The sequence below is a fragment of the Chiloscyllium plagiosum genome, chromosome 13 (genome assembly GCF_004010195.1).
Source record: "Chiloscyllium plagiosum isolate BGI_BamShark_2017 chromosome 13, ASM401019v2, whole genome shotgun sequence".
NCBI classification, from domain to species: Eukaryota; Metazoa; Chordata; class Chondrichthyes; order Orectolobiformes; family Hemiscylliidae; genus Chiloscyllium; species Chiloscyllium plagiosum.
The window spans coordinates 46,874,864-46,893,655 of record NC_057722.1 but is presented as its reverse complement, the minus strand read 5'-3'; the positions used below and the strand labels follow the sequence as shown (position 1 = coordinate 46,893,655).

The window sequence follows — 18,792 nt, the reverse complement described above, 5'->3', positions numbered from 1 at the left end:
TATCCAACGCCCCTCCTTCAAGTCCCTCCTCCCTACCTTTTATCTTCTCCTGCTGAACACTCTCTGCTCATTCCTGAAGAAGGGCCTGTGCCCGAAACGTCGAATCTCCTGTTCCCTGGATGCTGCCTGACCTGCTGTGCTGTTCCAGCAATAAAGTTTCAACTTTGATCTCCAGCATCTGCAGACCTCACTTTCTCCTCGAAGGTTTCAACCTACTGCGAATCCTCTTACAAGGATGCCTTCCTTGAAGAAGCTCTCTGCCTCTCTCTAGAATGATAATAGTCTAGCTAACATAATGGTTCATGTGCTACTGGGAACACATCATCTGTAGAACACAGTTTGTGAGGGTTGATTAAATTTGGTTGCAAAATTGGATTGAAAGCTTAGAGTTTTGATTGAATGTCTTGTAGTTTTGGTAAAAAAATTCAGATTCTTATTGTCTTGGACAATTAGCATTCAATCAATCATTGCCTACTGAGTTTGGAAAAAGAAACTCTGGTTCATCATTTCATCCTTTCACTGTTTCCTGGTGTCAATTATGAGTCCAATCATGTTTATCATTTTCAAAATGCCAGCCTGAGTTCTCTGTCTTGAGCACATCAAGATGATCTGGAGTTTTATAAAATTTCTAATCCTGAGTAACTTTGATTGTGAGACATGAAGCCTTGCTTCCGTTATGATTTCAGCTAATGGTAGTAATGGACAGTCATATCCCAGAATGAGACCTGGCTCAATAGATCATAAGTTTTGTTTTAGCTATTTATTTACATTGATGACCAGTCACTGAATATATTTCCAAGAGGCTGCCCATGTACTTTTAACAAAAGAATATAAATATTTTGTACAGATGCAAGAAGCATTAGCGATGTTACATTATACATAACTATTTGAACATCTTATTAAAAATATCAAAAATAAAAGTTTAACCCTTTTACTCTCAACAACAATGTTCCCTCTAGGCTGTGCAGCTGTAGCACATATAGCTGTTCCAAGGCCCTGTTCTGGAAGTTGTCTCCGTGCATGGCCTTCATGGGTAGAAAATTAGAGGGAATGCTGCTCAACACCAACTATGCAGGCACTCAAAGCTCAGTAAAAAGACACCCCATCCCCACTTTAAAGTTTCTTGTTCAGTTGGCATGGCTGTACTCAGCTTCTTCTCAACAAGATTCCACATTTGCTTCTTCCTATTTTCTTTAATTAATGTCTCTTCCTGAGACCCTTAAACAAACTGCGAATTCAGCTCCCTTGTTTCTCAATATTGGTTCCTTAAATTTATGTCTTCCTCAGTTTTCCTCTAAACCACTCAGGCTTGTCCCTGACCCCAACATGCTTTGAATTCCACTTCTGCTGTTAAGGACCTCTTCTCTCTGACTGAAGTGGGAAATTGTGTCTCACTAACTTGATTAAGTTTTTTGAAGAGCTGACAAAGAAGATTGATGAAGACAGAGTGGTACACATCTATGTGGTGCTGAAAAAGCACAGCAGGTCAGGCGGCATCTGAGCAGCAGGAGAATCGACGTTCATCAGGAATGAAGGGTTTATGCCCGAGATGTCGATTCTCTTGCTCCTCGGATGCTGCCTGAGCTGCTGTGCTTTTCCAGCAACACACTCTCGACTCTGATCTCCAGCATCTGTAGTCCTCACTTTCTCCTGGTACGTGTTTATGTGGACTTCAGTAAAGTGTTCAAGAAGGTTCCGCATGTAGATTGGTTGGTAAAGTTAGATCACATGGGATACAAAATTGGCTTAAAGATAGGGTGGTGATGGAGGGATGTTTTTCAGATTGGAGACCTGTAACCAGTGGTGTTCTGCAGGAATTGGTGCTGGTTCCACTGATTTTTCACTTACCTAAATTATTTGGATGTGAGCATAGGAAGTATGGTTAGTAAGATTGCAGATGACACTAAAATAAGTGGTGTAGTGAATAGTAAAGATCTTGTTCTCAGAGTGCAATGGGACCTTGATCAGATGGGCTAATGGACTGAGGATTGGCAGATGGAGTTTAATTTAGATAAATGTGAAATTTGCATTTTGGAAAGGCAAATCAGGGTCGGACTTATGCTAGGGCTCTAGGGAGTGTTGCCAAACAAAGTGTTGGTGGTGACCAAAGTAATATCATTAAAAGTCAAGGAGCGATGATTAGATTCTCTCTTGTTGGATATAGTCATTGTTTGGCACTTATATAGGACATATGTTACTTTCCATGGATCTGCTCAAGTCTGGGTGCTATCCAGGATTTAATGCATACAATCACAGACTGCTTTTGTAACTGAGGAATCATGATCAGTACAAAACAATACGCAATTGTCAGCAAATACTTCTATTTCTGACTTAATGTTGAAGCAAAGTTATTGATGAACCAATTGAAGATATTTGTTTGGGCATATGACTCTGCCCTGAGGCACTAACATCCTAGGGCTGAGATGATTAGCCTTCAGCAATTTTGACTACCTTCCATCGCACAGTGTAATCATCAGCAAGTATCTCCACCTCTTATCTTATGATACATCAGCCTCAGCAAATACACCTACTATGCAAATCAATACTCAGAGTCATACAGATGTACTGCACAAAAACAAATCCTTCAGTCCAACTTGTCCAGGCCAACAAATATCCTAAATTAATCTAGTCCCATTTGCCAGCACTTGGCCCGTATCCCTCTAAACCCTTCTTATTCATATACTCATCCAAATGCCTTTTCAATGGTGTAATTGTACCAGCCTCCACTTTTCTCTCTCTGGCAGTTCATTCCATATACACACCACCCTTTGCATGAAACTGTTGCCCCTTAGGTCCCTTTTAAATCTTTCCCCTCTCACCATAAACCTATGTCCTCCAGTTCTGGATTCCCCCAACGCAGGGAAAAGACCTTGTCTATTTATCTTATCCATGCCTCTCATGATTTTATAAACGTCTATAAGGTCATCCCTCACTCCAGAGAAAAACAGCCCGAGCCTAGTCAGCCTTTCCTTTAGCTCAAACCCTACAATCCTGGCAACATCGTTATAAATCTTTTCTAAATTCTTACAAGTTTCACAAAATCCATCTGTGTAAAAAAAATGCCTCGTTGATTTTAGAACTTTCTCCTCATGTTATCTTTTTTGTTGCTCTCCATTTGGCTCTCTGTATTCCAGCCTCCATAAACCCTTTCCATTGTTTTTCAAGTCCCTTCATACTGTTGTTAAGATGCCCACTTTACCTCTAGAACCCTGGCTTTGTGAATTTCCCATGCAGAGGCCAGAATGATAGTGATATGTGATAACCCTTCCTCTCAGAGTTCTGAGTCCTCTCTTATTCTATATGAGGTCCTACTAATCTACAGTATCTAGAATTGCCCCCTTACAGTGTAATCACTTCCTCAATGACTCACTCCAATTAAACACATCCCTAGATTAGAATTGCCCACTATTACCTGGACTACTTAGATCTCGAATTATAACTGCCCAAACTTCTGAGAATGGTGATGGCAACGAAACCAGGCTGAGAGGGACAGCAGACTGACCAGATCCCATTGCGCTTCAGACTGATGTTTCCACATATACTGACTGACCTACTTGTAAATTCTGGACTGGTTTGACTTGACCTGCAAGACTGACTGTGGCCATATCCTGGACTATAAGGATACGCACAGATCCTGCTAGATTCTGGTAGGACTGACTATTGTCAATCCTCCGAACTGGAACTGAACTCCTCAAATAACATAATGACACCCCTGACTGGCTGTGGTCTTCCTTCATCGACAATTCTTCTTCGATGTTCACACATGACAATTCACTTAGTTAAAAATCACACACCAGGTTATGGTCCAACAGGTTTAATTGGAAGCAGTAGCTTTTGGAGCGCAGCTCCTTCATCAGGCGGTTGTCCACCTGATGAAGGAGCGGTGCTCCGAAAGCTAGTGCTTCCAATTAAACCTGTTGCACTCTAACCTGGTATTGTGTAATCTTTAAATTTGTCCACCCCAGTCCAACACCGGCATCTCCAAATCATGACAATTCACTTGAAACACTAGTGTTTGCTGCTAAGCTGCTGGAACATAACTGCAAGTGTGAAATTGATGCAGCATGGTGCCATACAAATGACATGTCCAGCCCAGTGACTGTTCAGTATTCCCCACCTTGACAAGCTGCCTGCCTACACAATTCAGATCAATGAGTTTCTTTTTGATTTGACAAGGTCCAATAAACCTTGCTCTTAATGGTTTGCCAAAGACTGGTAACAATAATAATACCTTGGTTTCAGCAACAAAACCTCAAAATTAAGTCTTTTGTCTGTGCTTGTTTTATTATTTGTTAAGCATTTACCCAGCGCTGTGTTTTGCTAAGTTTCTCTCAGATATTTGACACAGAGATCAAAAGTGTATTCTCTGAGTTTTGGTTTATAAATTTTTATTTTATTCTGATTCAATTTCTAAGTCGGGTGTTTTGTATAATTCTCTCAACTCAAGATCCATTAGTTGTATTTCTACTGAAGATGATGGACTCAACGTTTGCCTTGTTTTCTTTTTCTGATTCTTGTTATTTACATTCTGATTCTTTAAAAATTATGTCAGATAACTGAATTTCAAGTCATCTCCCTTTCTCATACATCCCTCCTCTTCCTGTCTAATGCCATATGCTCAAGATCAAGTCTTAACAGACAAGAAATAATGTTTTCTCTAAATTCAGTAACAGAAACTACTGATCCTATATTATTTCTTTTTCACTTGCATATACTACACAAGTCTGATTAGGCTTTTTCTTAAGATCTTAAATTTTAATTGACATGCCTCATCGACAAGCTCATAAACATTGAGTATTGTTTATTTTTAATTTTCATCGTGTGCAGATTGTGACAAACTGATATACACATTCAAAGCAGTACCTGTCAAAACATTCTGTTACATGAAAAAAAGCTCATTTCCACCTATCTTTTCAAATTTGTGAAAAATCTTTCTACTCCATCACTGTAAATTTAGGTACTAAACATAGTTTTCGAGTTGTATCAAAAACATCATTGGAATCAGAAACATTATCTCTTTCTTCCTTCTGAGCTAAGCTGAGAAGAAGCCTTCTTAATTCTTTTTCCCTTTCAATTTCTCTTTATCCTTCTTTCTCTTTACCTCCTGTCTTTTCATTTCTAATTGAATCTCAGCTAAGTCAAGCAGTGACATTCCAATTTCAGGTTTCCCTCTTCCTAATTCTAAATTACTTTAAGCATTTGAGAGCTCACTTTTATTTCTACCTTGAACTTATCTGCTCTCTTAGTCAAATATTTCAAATAGTTCAATGTTATGTCTTTTATTCCACCTCCCTCAAAACATTTGCAACATTCAAAGCCATTCTGAAAGGCCAAGTGGTGTAAAAACCACTTCAAACATTGATGTCTTTACAAGTTCATGGATCTTACTTAAATTCAGTGAAGACTGATCATACAAGAGCCCACATTTTATTATGATTCCAATGATGTAAGTACTGAATAAGTCAAATTACAGAGTGAAAATTGAGCTGATAGATTGTAAGTTTATTTTTTGCAGCTGGTTACTTTGGTAATTAATCTCTTAACACATGCACATAAGTCTGCAAATATACTTTAATGAAAGAACACACCTTTATCACACACAAAAAGGCAAAACTAGATACACACATGTATAGAAGATAGTTTAGAAAAATCTTAAGATAAACAACAAAACAAAATCTCTGCCAGTTTCCCAGCAATATCACTCCTATTTCAACGCTTTAAAATTTCTTACTTCGCTAACCTTTCGTGGTTCTCCTTCTTACATTGCTGAAATAGTTTTACAACTTCTTTTCCTGGTCTGTTGGCATGAACCCTTTTTTTAACAATGATGGCTTCAACCTCTTTTTAGTTCTAACAAAGTGAAGAGTTCTACATAAACTCTCCGAGCATTGACATTTCACAAACTGAACTGACTTCTGCAAGGGTGACTGAACTGAATTGAAAACTTGATTCAGCTGCCAGGAAGAAAATTGTTTTACTTTCTGAACTAAATTCCTTATTCTTCTGAACTGAAGTCAAAAACTGAACTAAAGGCCTCTGATCTGCTTTCGCTCTCGGTCATGAACTCAGCAGTAAAACATTTCATCCATTAACACCATAATTAGTCTACTAGGCATTTATGCTTTCCTCGAAATTACATCTCTAGTCTACTGTTCCAGCACACCTCTTAAAAAAGAAGTTACTTTCATAGAATTGAAACCACACATCTGTCTCTACTTTAAGAACCCAAGTCTCAAATGATGACATCATATATTAGATTAGATTGGATTAGATTCCCTACAGAGTGGAAACAGGCTCTTTGGCTCAACCAGTCCACACCGACCCTCTGAAGAGTAACCCACCCAGACCCATTTCCGTGTGACTAATGCACCTGACACTACAGCAATTCACCTGACCTGCACACCTTTGGACTGTGGGAGGAAACCCGAGCAGACACGGAGAGAATGTGCAAACTCCACACAGACAGTCACCCAAGGCTGGAATCGAACCTGGGACCCAGGTGCTGTGAGGCAAGCCACCTTTTATTGCAGCTAAGAAAGCAATGCAGGCCACAGAGGCTAGCAGCTTGTAGGTCAGAGCTGAAGTGAGTGAGTGGGTGCTAAGTAAGCAAGCCAAGAACTATAAGAAGCATCCTGTGCAGATGTATGGGATGGATCTAAGTCTTTGCTACAAAATGACCTGGCAGAAACTTGCATGTTGTAGCTACCCTTGAGCTCCAATATAAAGTGATGATGGGCTGAAGTGATGTGAAGGCTGATCTGAGAGCAGGCATGATGATGTGGTGAGGCTGGTTATTTGAGAATGCTGACTTGAGTGGATGAAGGGTTGAGGAAGATGGTATCCTTAGAGTATGCAATAACATTCTGCTACATTATAACAAGATGTTGGCTGGGACAGGCAATTGGTAAGCTGCAGCTTACCTGCACTAACTTAAATGCCACAAATTTAGACCATCTTGTTTCTTGGAGTATGAGAAGAAAACTGGAAATTGCATAGAAAAGGGAGGTGACAGCAAAATTCTAATGTCACTCGATCAGTAATCCAGAGCCACAGACCCCTCTACCATTGACAGCCAGGAGCAGAACTGTACACCATCTACAAGATTCACTGTAGACATTCTTCATAGATCATAAGATAGAACTTTCCAAATGAATAGCCAACAATATCTAGAAGGACAAGGGTAGCATGTACATGGAAATACCAACTCCTGCATGCTCCCTTCCAAACCACTCACCATTCTGACAAAAGAAATAGATCACGCTTCCTTCATGGTCACTGGGTCAAAAGTCCTGGAATTCCCTCCCTAAACAAATTGTGGGTTTAATTACAGGACAAAGACTGCAGCGGTTGAGGAAGACAGCTCACCACCACATTCTGAAGGGCAACTAGGAATGGGAAATAAATGCTGACCCAGCTAGCGGCACTCACATCCCATGAGTGAATTAAAAACATGGTCTTAGGACATAGTTTGAAGCCTTTGACAGCAAATGGTAAAATCTGAATTCAATAAAATATGAAATTAAAACAATTAATTTAATGGTGATCATGTAACCATTGTCCATTATTGTAAAAACTCTTGTGATTCATTCACACACTTTAGTGAAAAATCTGCCATCCATACATGATTAGGCCTATGCATGACTCCAGATGCACAGAAGCATGAATGTCTCCCAGATGGCCTAAAATGATTACTAAAATGAACTATAAATCTGATCAGTTCAAGGACAATTAGGGATGTGTGATAAATGCCTGGCCTTGCCAGCGATAACCACATCCCAAGTAAGAATAAATCAAGTTTTAATGAGATGCAAATGCACAGAAATAAGGTAATCCCCACTCAGTCGTCAGGTTCTGAAGTCTCCACTTAAGGCTTGAGGGGAAAATTGCAAAATATTTCTTGATTTGGAAATTCTGATTTTTGTCATTCTCATTGTATTTTAAACATAGAAGATAGGAGGAGGAGGAGGCTATTTGGCCTTCGAGCCTGTTCCAGCATTCATCACGATCATGGCTGATCAGCCAATCAATAGCCGAATCCTGCTTTCTCCCCATAACCTTTGATCCCATTCGCCCCAAGTGCTATATCTAACCACCTCTTGAATACATTCAATGTTTTGGCATCAACTACTTCCTGTGGTAATGAATTCCACAGGCTCACGACTCTTTGGGTGAAGAAGTGTCTCCTCATCTCTGTCCTAAATGGTCCACCCCGAATCCTCAGGCTGTGATCCCTGTTTTGGGTGCATCTAACATCGGGAATATCCTCCCTGCATCCACCCTGTCTGGTCCTGTTAGAATTTTATAAGTGTCCATGAGATCCCCCCTCACTTATCTGAACTCATGCAAAAACAATCCTAACCTAGTCAATCTCTCCTCATATGTCAGTCCCACCATCCCCGAAATCAGCCTGGTAAACCTTCAAGAGCAAGAACATCCTTCCTTAGAAAAGGAGACCAAAACTGCACAAAATATTCTCGGTGTTGCTTCACCAAGGCCTTGTATAAATCAACAACACACATCCCTGCCCCTGTCCTTGAAACCTCTCTCAATGAAGGCCATCATCCCAATTTCCTTCTTTACCGCCTGCTGCACCTGCATGCCTGCCTTCAGCAATTGGTGCACAAGGACACCCAGGTCTTGTTGCACATTCCCTTTTCCCAATTTACAGCTATTCATGTAGTAATCTGCCTTCTTGTTTTTGCTTCCAAAGTGAATAACCTTGCATTTATCCAAATTATACTGCATCAACTACTGATTTTCCCACTCACCCAACCTGTCCAGATCATGCTGAAGATCTCTGCATCCTCGTCATAGTTCACCCTCCTATCCAACTGGTATCATCTGCAAACTTTGAGATGTTACATTTTGTTCCCTCTTCCAAATCATTAATATACATTGTGAATAGCTGGGGTCCTACCTCTGATCCCTATGGTAGCCCACTAGTTACTGCCTGCCAATTTGAAAGGGGCCCATTAATTCCTACTCTTTGTTTCTTCTCTGCCAATCAGTTTTCTATCCATCTCAATATACTTGCCACAATCCCATGCGCTTTAATCTTGCACAATAATCTCCTATTTTCCCAGCTTTCTTGCCATTGCTTACACCATTCGAGGGAGGGGAATTCCAATCAACACATTTCTACAAGTTCCAGTTAATCCATATCTCATTTGGCATTAAGTAATAAACATTCCATTAGCTATTTGGAATTTTAAACAATCAAGTTGTTTTTTTTGGCTTACTGATAGGAGAAGCACCAAGGCCAGAATTACTTGCTCTACTCCCACTTCGAGTAGGTGGTCGAGAGGTTTGACATGAATAAAGGTTGCTCTCTGTGCTGGGGCTTCTACTTTCATGTTTATTTGGTACAGTTCCCAACCTATAGATTAAACAGAAAAGTCTTGATAAATGCTGTATACACTTAATAAAGAAAACTGCAATCAATGAAAACATTTCTTAAAAATGTAGAGAAATTAAAGTTATAACGTTCTTCAATTCATAAATACTGAAGACACTAAATATTTTACAGCATGTTTACTTAATGTATTTACATTTTTAAAAATAATCTTCTGTTATACTTCTTTTATTTGCTTTCTCATTTCTTTACTTCAGGAGTAGGTAATTATCATGATGAAGTATATTTTATTTGTTTCAGATGGTTTAAAATTATATAATTTTACCAATACACGCCCATAAATTAAATGATTCACCATTGAATAGATAATGACTTGTTCTGAATCTGATGTGACTACAACTTTACATTTCATATAAATGTTAAATAGCAAACTATTAAGTATTTTTCATTTCTTGTTATAGTACTGTAACATCCAAAGGATATAAAAATTTGAATTGCTAGGTCTTGGAAATCAGAAAAATTGTTGCAGCTATGTCTTCTAAATTAAAACTGTCAACACAACTATTTTTATTGTACATGACAAATTATAGAGTGCTGACTGAAATTTTCTACCAAATAATGTGATCATGAAAGAAAGCAAAGTATTATCTTGTTTTACATTACTATATTCAGTGTTTTTCAGACTACTCACAATGTGTAACCCACTCTGTGCATGCTAGGCGTAACTGGTCGTCGGAGAGGTTCATCAACGCTTTCATTCAAAAGTGACATAGGCTTTCTCTTGGCCTTCATTGTGTTTGTCATTATCTGCCAAATAATAGAAACCCCTTGTAATAATTTCTGAAAGTGCACATTTTTCACATTATTGTATTATGATAATGAGCAAGGCTTGAAATACATGTAGTTTCTCAGTTATCAACTGCTGCCAAGAAGCCAGGAGATTTCTACATTTACGTAGTCAGTGAAAATTTATTTGATAATTTACACACTTAGAAAATAGCATGTAATATACTAAAATATTTTGTTCAGCAACATAACAATTTTCTCAAACTGTCATATTCTTATATGCAATATCGTTCAGATCCAAAATTCTAAAAAGGCTCTTAAGGGGGTCCATCTTTAAATTAATGTTAATAATTATTGATAGCTTTAAATAGTAATTTTGTTTCAATGTAAAATGTATTGCAAGCCAAAATAACTAGTATTGTTACAGGGGTAAAAAGCTGTGGCAATATTGTTAAATGGTACAGAAGAGCTTTGTATCACTTTGAAGCTAAATTGATCCCCTTCACCTTATTATATGTGAACATTGGAATCCACCTTTTTCTTATTAATGCAGCCTAAGTAAATGACTACCCTGAACTAAAACTTTAGTACTTCTCGTCAGGAGCTGCTCAATTGCTATTTATAGAATTTAGTCAAAATATCTAGTAGGACATTAACATATCCCATTTGGTTTCATATAATTATTTTTCATTTCCAATTTTAGTTTTCCCTTCCAATTCTGTATCATACCTGCTGTACAATATCTACAGAATCACCATAGAATCTCTACAGTGTGGAAGCAAGCCATTTGGCCCATTGAGTCCACACCAACCCTACGAAAAGCATCTCACCCAGGCCCCCCCTCCATGTAACCCTGCATTTCCCATGGCTGATCCACCCAGCCTGCACATCCCTGGGCACTATGGTTAACTTAGCATGGCCAAACCATCCAACTTGGACTTCTTTGGACTGTGGGAAGAAACCCACACAATCACAGTGAGAACGCACATAGACAGTCGCCCAAGGATAAAATCAAAACTGGGTCCCTGGCTTTGTGAGACAGCAGTGCTAATCACTGAGCCACTGTTCCACCCTATGATTTTTAACAAACTCTTTTCATAGTGCAGAGTATAATATTAGGAGATGATGTTCTACACCGGAAAACCAGATGGCGAGAACTTAAACCTAATCCTTACACATTTTCACAAGCTGTTTTATAGAGATATGCTTTACAAATGTCCTAATCCAAAAAAAAGCTTCCATACATTCCTGTGTCTGAGATTACAAGTGAATCCTCAGTTAACACCCACCACCTGAACATAACTGAATACTCAAATCATTCTACAATGAGCAGTTGATGCCATATTCAGGCCAGATAAAGCTGCCTGTTGGTATGGCTGCAGCACTGGTGACCAGGATTTGCTTTAGCTTGACTGAAAATAATTTTCAATTTTAATTGGTATTGTGTTCTTTGCTCTGTGATACGGTCCAGTATTTTGGCCTTCAAGTGAAAATATTAAATATTTTGTGATATTGGACCTCCTTGAATTGCTGCTGCTGGGCTAACATTTCAGTCTACATAAGGCCAATCACATCAGTTCAGGGGGATATCACCAATGGATCTACCTCGGGGATCAGTTCTAAAACCACACCTAATTAATCTGAATTTAAATTACAAGACTGTGGAAATTCAGCTAAGATGACAATTGACTGTTTTCTTGCTCAAGCTAGTGACTTTTCCATTCTTGAAATTATACAGGTAGTTCTCCTGAAACACGTGTTTACTAAACATGATTTGGTTGTAACGTGATTTATGAATTGTAGACATTCGGTGTTACGCAATTCCATCCTTGGCACTAGCTGAACATCAAAACACAGCCTCGAGATCCTCTGTCTGCAAAATGCAAATTCAGCATGTTCAGCTAAAACAGGAATGCAATCAGCTCTGCAAGCCTTGAAACTGAGCTAGAAACTAGGAATTGTAATCTACATTTAGAAGGAACTTTATTTCAAATCGGGAGAGAGTCTCGAGAAGGACAGGACTTCTGCCTTGGCATCACATGGTCAGTCAGCTCGGGTGCTTTCTGGGGAAAAGCTTTGTGAAAGGTACAATGCTGTAGTCAGTGATTTTAATGTTAAAGTATTAAGTTTACTATATTATTTCATTAAAGTATATGATTTAAAGATTTACTTAGATTGTGCTCCTGTTTGTGTTAGGCTAACTACTATTTTTGTTTTGATTTTTACGATATTTTTGGTGGTTCGCCCCAATCCTATTTTTCCCATAAGCCCCATTATTTATATTGCATGATTTTCTATAATATGGTGTTGCACGGGAATATAATTAACACATTATAGGACAACTACCTGTATTGAGAACAGGCCCTGAAATAGCACCTTCAGCTAAGAATGACAAAGTATGGCTTCACTGTATTTCACCTGCAAAATGCTCATGCTGGATGAATTTGGTAGCATGTTAAATGGTGATAACTTAATGGTCAGTTCCACACAAACATGCTGCTCACCAAGTCTACACAGGCATCAGACTTGATTAATAGAATTTGTAATGAAGGCAGACTGAGAGTGGAACCTCCCTATATTTAGTTAAAATATTTTGTTTTGAGGGATTCATGACACCTGATCTGCCATGGCTCAGAGTGACTTCACCTTAATAACAATACATCTGAGCTCTTTGGTATCTTTCTTGTGGAATCAGCAGAAGGTCTTACCATTGCCAGGATCTTTGAGCATTAATGCAGTTGGCATTATAATTAAAGCCCATATGCACATTTTAGATGCTGCAGACCAGAAACACTCTCTCATACTGTGGTGTTCCACCATCATTGCTGAACCTTCGACCCAAAAAAACACTTGCAATCCATTCTGGCGAACAGATACCTACAGAACAGGTTTGTGGAGAGGAAGGAAATCCTTCAGCCAGTTGACTGCAACAGGAAGCTGCATTATGAGACACAGTCAACCTGGACCCAGACTATGGGCTGGCAAAATGCTGTGACTAAGGTGAAAAGGAATGCCCAGCAATGCAGAACAAAAATCAATGATCTACTGTATTTTGCAAGGGTTAAGTGCCATCATTTTCTCTCCGCTATCTCACACGTATAGGATCACCCTCACTCTAACTCTAACTGTCACTATACATGCATCTTACCAAGGTTATGATTAAAACTCTCACTGCTGTATACACCATGTCCACTCAACGGCTTGTGCCTTCTCCTCCTCCTAAACTACTAACACTTCTTGCCCTCTATGGTTCCTATTCACTCACTGGGCTTATCACTACCTCTCCTTCTCCTGGATCACCATTAACTGCACTTGATTCTATTCCATCGAATCAATCCTGCCCTTTGTCTCATTTCAGGAAAAACTGGCTCACTTCAAGACCAAGAGAGCCAAAATTGGTGGAGTGGTAGGCATCAGGACATGAGGATACTCACTCCTTACGAGGAGAAAACTTTAGAAATAGTTGGGGTGTAGTACTGCTTACATGGAGATGGTAACTAACACGGTAAGTTTCACTGTGTTGTGCTGTACTCCTTTCCGATTAACACCAACACTAACTCATTCTTAATCTGCATTACCTTTTTATCACTTTTACAAAACTAATTCCCCAACCTCTTATGCAGGCTATAGTGGCACCCAGTAAACCTTCGCCAGGAAGAAGACAGCACTGGAGATCCTCGGCTTCATCTCTGAAGGAGAAATCACTAAATCCTTAGAGGATGGATTGCAAAGATTTCACCTGAACTTTCCATCAGGTAGAAACAATCACCTTGATGGGTTCTGCATATAGATTAGATTCTGGGACACAAAAGCAGGTTGGTCAGAGGTAGTCAGTAAACTGGATGGAGAAATGGAAGATTCCACCAATATTACTAGTGCTGTACTGGTTTCTGCATGCATTTGTCTGGCTTTTTCAATGGACAGTTTGATGACCACCATGGACATCCAAGTCCAAAACATTCAGTGTCATGCACAGTCCTGCATATCATCATTCCTGATAAAGGTGCTCAGAGTTAATGGCAAAGAAAGAGGGGAATGGGGGGACCATCCTCACTTCAGGTGCCTCTTTCTTTCACAGTTACAGAGCAGCATCAGCAGGGACTCAAAGCCTGTTCAGTGCTCCTCACCTTGGCAAGCAGCCTACCTCTCTCTCTGTGCTAAAAAAGCAATGCAAGCCACAGACACTGGTAGCCTGTCAGGGAACACTGAAGAACCTGTCCATGAAAAGGTAAAACCAAGTACAAAAAGGCTGGCAACCTCCAAGTAAACACAAAGTGAATAAGAAACTAAGAAGCCAAACTAAGAGGCAAGATGCATCCTGTGTACATGCATGGGATGTGTAAGCTCTTGTCTGCAAAGCAACCTGATGGGAAAATGCAAATTGTAGCTGTTTCTGAGCTCCAATATAAATTGTTGAAAGGTTTAAGTGATGTGATAGTTTGACAATAGGCACAGTGATGTGGTGAGGATGGTAGTTTGCCAATATCAACATGTGTGGATGAATGGGTCAAAGGTGATGGTGTCCACAAAACAGGCAGGGACATTGTGCTGAAGATACAATGGGTGATGGCTGCGCAAGCAATTAGGCTGCTGCATTCTCCAAGTACCTGTTCTGAGTTGCATGTCAGGAATTTGCACCGTCCAGTTTCTCAGGGAAGGGGAGGAAATTTATAATTGGTGTATAAATTAGTCGAGCTGGCATATTAATGAGATGAAAATGCATGGAAATAAGATAGCCACTCAATAACAAGATTCTGAAGTTGCCATTTAAAACTTACAGGGAAAGTTGCAAAAAAATTTTCTTTATGTTGAGATTCTAATTTTTTCCAAATCTTGTCGAATGTTCCCAACTTTCTCACCATTTTCCATGCCACTCCAGGAGGGGAAGTTCTGCCCTTGGTCTTTAGATCTTGGGATTTTTTGGGACAACATTTAATATTGGAAATTGTTTTTAAAATTACATTTTAAATCATGCTTTCCAGTTTTTATTCTTGTAATTATGTAGCAGGTACACAGATTATAATTAAAAGCAAAACATATGTAAAGAATATTAAAGATAAAGCAAATACTGGTAACTGGAATTATAATATTTTACCTAAAGTGAGTTGGGCAGGTGTCCACAATGTAAATATTGGAGTACATATGCATCCATGAAATTTGACATCTCATCTAATATCAAACCTGATATTTCAGCAGAGAATAGAAGAGATCAATTCCTCCCCTCCCCTATTCCATGTCAAAGATGATACATGTAGGTCATGGAATAAACATTTTTTTCCTGCATTCTTTTCAGGTGGTACAAAGTAGAAATATAATGGTGAAAACTTGACCACAAGTATTCCAAATTAACATACTCCCGAAAGCACATGTTAAAGGAAGGTTACTGCTCGAATTTGCAGTGCAAATTTATTAAGTGAGTCTAAATCGATGATGTAGTGGAGATGACACAGGAAATAAAGTTGGGTCAGAACATAGTAAATTGGCGAGAAAACCCAATAATTGCCACTTTTAACAAAGGTCGCTATGTCCTGAAAATGCTGTCCGAGCCATTATGTCCTCAATGTCCATCTTTTACTTGTAAAGTTAATCTTTGTTAAACAGTGTTTGGCCACATTATAATTTATTTCATTACTCCTAAGAAATAATGTATACCTTAAATATTCTACAATAACTTCCAGCATTCAACTTACAGTGCTTCCTGATGTCTGATAATGAACACCCACCCCTAGATACTCAGCTGTCAGTAGTTTTTCTCCTGATAACTCTCCAGGCTGGGGTTTTAATATTTCAGCCTTGTCCAGGTCAGCTTCCAGTGCATCCTGGTCATCCTGTTATTGAAATTTTAATGAATTACTAAAGCAAAAAAAAAATTAGAATAAATTTTTAAAAATGCTATTTATATTTTCTTGTTCTTGTACTTTTTAAGTCAGTTGGAAGTCATGCAACTTTTAAGAGATTAAAAAAAAAGTTAAATATTCTAAGCATCAAAGTGCCTCTGCCCCATCATCTTCAGTGAATGATTGTAAACAGACTGAAACAAAATGCAGTACAGTGCCAGTCAAGAATAGAAAATCATTTGATCATTGTTTTAAGCTAAACATTAATTGTGAGGACATTAATCAGCAAAACTAGTACTTTCAATTCCATCATTATAAAACAACAAACATCTACTTTACTCAAACTGAAGGAGTACAAATGTCAGTACTGAATTGACTGTAGTTTGCACTGATTTATAATAAAATTTGGTGCACATTGGTCATTATGGAATTTGCTGTGTTGAACTTCTACATACTGGTCAGGGCTGCAAATATCTTAAAGATCACTGCTGATCCTACTATGGATCTTATGTGTAAAGATTTTCTTGCCATTGACGAGGAAAAAAAACACTAGCTTGTCTCTTCCAGCCTTATATATCCTACTATGGGTATGAAGGAACAACACTCCAATATAAACTTTTATAGAGGTCATATATACATTTACAATGAAAACGTCATAAAGAGTTGTACGATGCTGCATATGACTAACTGCGAAAAATCACGTGAACAGAGCTTTTACTTTGAATAGTTCCTGGAAGAATTTAGCCTTACTTCATCATCATCATCTTCTTCCTCTTCATCATCAGAATCTGATTCTTCAAGCACCTCCTCTGTCAGATGTGCATTTAAAAATTACAGCCATATGTCATTTTGAAACAAAAAGCTAAAATGAATTGTCTACTAATTTATAGAAACATTGAGAATTAATTATCAGCATTTTACAAGTGACATTTGTTACAGTAACACATAAAACATCAACACATGCATAAATGCTAATGGTTATCATCTTTAAATTACTAATAGCACCAAGAGAATACTTTCCCGTCAAGGCTTCTCTTGTACCCTAACCTGAATTGAGTTGTTTTATAATAAACTCAAGCTGTCTGTTCATCTCAGTATTCCCTTCTTTAATAAAACACCGCAGAATTTCTTCCATGCCCTAGAATTGTGTCAGAAAATGACATGATAAATTAATATTGAAAACATGATCAGAAAAGAAAAATCTTTTCCTTCTTTCCAACGCCTCCACACTCATACTTACCATAGCTTTTGCCTCCTCGCGTATTGAAGGGATGGCAAGAATGCTGTACAAAGCTCCATTAACATATGGCCTTATCTGAAAGGAGCAGTTAATTGACATTTGGTTAAAAAAAGTTTTACTGTCCCATAACTAAATGATAATTTCATGAATCTGTTGAAAATATTGTATATTTTGAAAACTTGAATAGGAACCTGACTTTAGTTATTACATACAACTGCTTTTTTTCTCCACATCTCTTACTGTCCCCAGTAGCAATTTACTAAAACATAATTTAACACAATTTGCTGTAATACATTGAAATGAAATTAAATAAATATTTTAAGAAGGGCAGAGTCTAAAAGAATACAAAGAGAGAGCAGGCAAATGGGTAAACATACATAGGGCTGATGCTAGCACAAATGAGATGATGGACAAAAAAAGCAGTTTTATGTGATTCAATCTGCGTGATTTAGAATGGCATGTTTCATTTGCCTTGTGTTATCCAACAATAAAATACAGTTCATTCTTAAACGGAAGCTCTCTCCATTGTAGCCCTCTTCACAGAAATGTGAAAAGCGTGGATTCCATCAGAAAAATATCTGCAGTTCTCACTTTCTCTTACAAAAAAAGGACTAAGGCAGGATTGTTAAGTACATTGAAGGCTGAGATAGACAGATTTGTAAGCAGTGGGAATTGTGGGTTATGGAGAAAAGGCAGGAAAGCGGAGTTGAGGATTATCAGATCAGTCATGATCTCCTTAGATGATGAAGCAGGCTCAAAGTGCTAAATGGACCTGCTCATCTGCAATGTCTTATGGTCTTAAGAAGATTACAAGTCATTTCCATCCTATCACATTGACTTTCTGAGGACAACATCTTACACAAAAAGCTTCAAAAAACTTAAGGTAAGTTTTATTTTAATTGAAAAGTTATTTTCATTTAATAGATTACTTGTTTGTCCCTTATGTCTTTGATAAATAAATTCAGACAACAGGACTAATCATCATGACATAATTTGGAGATGCCGGTGTTGGACTGGGGTGTACAAAGTTAAAATTCACACAACACCAGGTTAAAGTCCAACAGGTTTAATTCGAAGCACACTAGCTTTCGGAGCGACGCTCTTTCATGGAGGGCTCGATCGTAACACAGAATTTATAGCAAAAATTTGCAGTGTGATGTAACTGAAATTATTGTCTGTTAAGCCTTTCATCTGTTAGAATACAGTGATAGTTTCACTTCTTTCATGTGGAAATCACTAAACCCTTTTTTTAAAAGTTGCATTCTCAGGTTAGCTGTTAACAATGGTGATACCTAGACAATATGTTGAAGGTATTAGCCCCCTGTGTTCTCTGTCCATGACCTGATGCTTAGATTGATTCTAATCTAAAAAGTGAGATAACAGAGTTTTACATAAATTCATGCAGTTTTTGAGCTCAGAGTTCTGCATGAATGTATACAGTTTTTGAGCAAAGTGCAATGTAACTTTGCAAGTACAAATTCAACCCACAAAATATATATGTGCATGTGGGTCTTTGTCTGTCTGGGGTGGGGGTTGTGAGTGTGAGAAAGTGTGTGTGTGTGTGTGAAGTTGTGTGT

General features: G+C 38.4%; 1 protein-coding gene across 6 annotated transcripts in view; it reads right to left on the bottom strand.

The window, feature by feature from the left end:
- The window catches only part of LOC122555972 (lisH domain-containing protein ARMC9), a 146,983-nt gene that overhangs the window by 11,616 nt on the left and 116,575 nt on the right, over nucleotides 1-18,792 (bottom strand). For 2 of the 6 annotated variants that reach the window (XM_043702296.1, XM_043702297.1), the window contains 6 exons: nucleotides 17,216-17,290; nucleotides 17,023-17,113; nucleotides 16,726-16,784; nucleotides 15,862-15,966; nucleotides 10,044-10,159; nucleotides 9,240-9,376 (listed from right to left, as the gene is read on the bottom strand). In XM_043702296.1, coding sequence (XP_043558231.1) covers nucleotides 9,240-9,376; nucleotides 10,044-10,159; nucleotides 15,862-15,966; nucleotides 16,726-16,784; nucleotides 17,023-17,113; nucleotides 17,216-17,290 — 583 coding nt within the window. Of the gene's footprint in view, nucleotides 1-9,239; nucleotides 9,377-10,039; nucleotides 10,160-15,828; nucleotides 15,967-16,725; nucleotides 16,785-17,022; nucleotides 17,114-17,215; nucleotides 17,291-18,792 lie in introns of those variants that run through there. The other 4 variants (XM_043702294.1, XM_043702295.1, XM_043702298.1 and 1 more) reach the window with 2 other exon arrangements.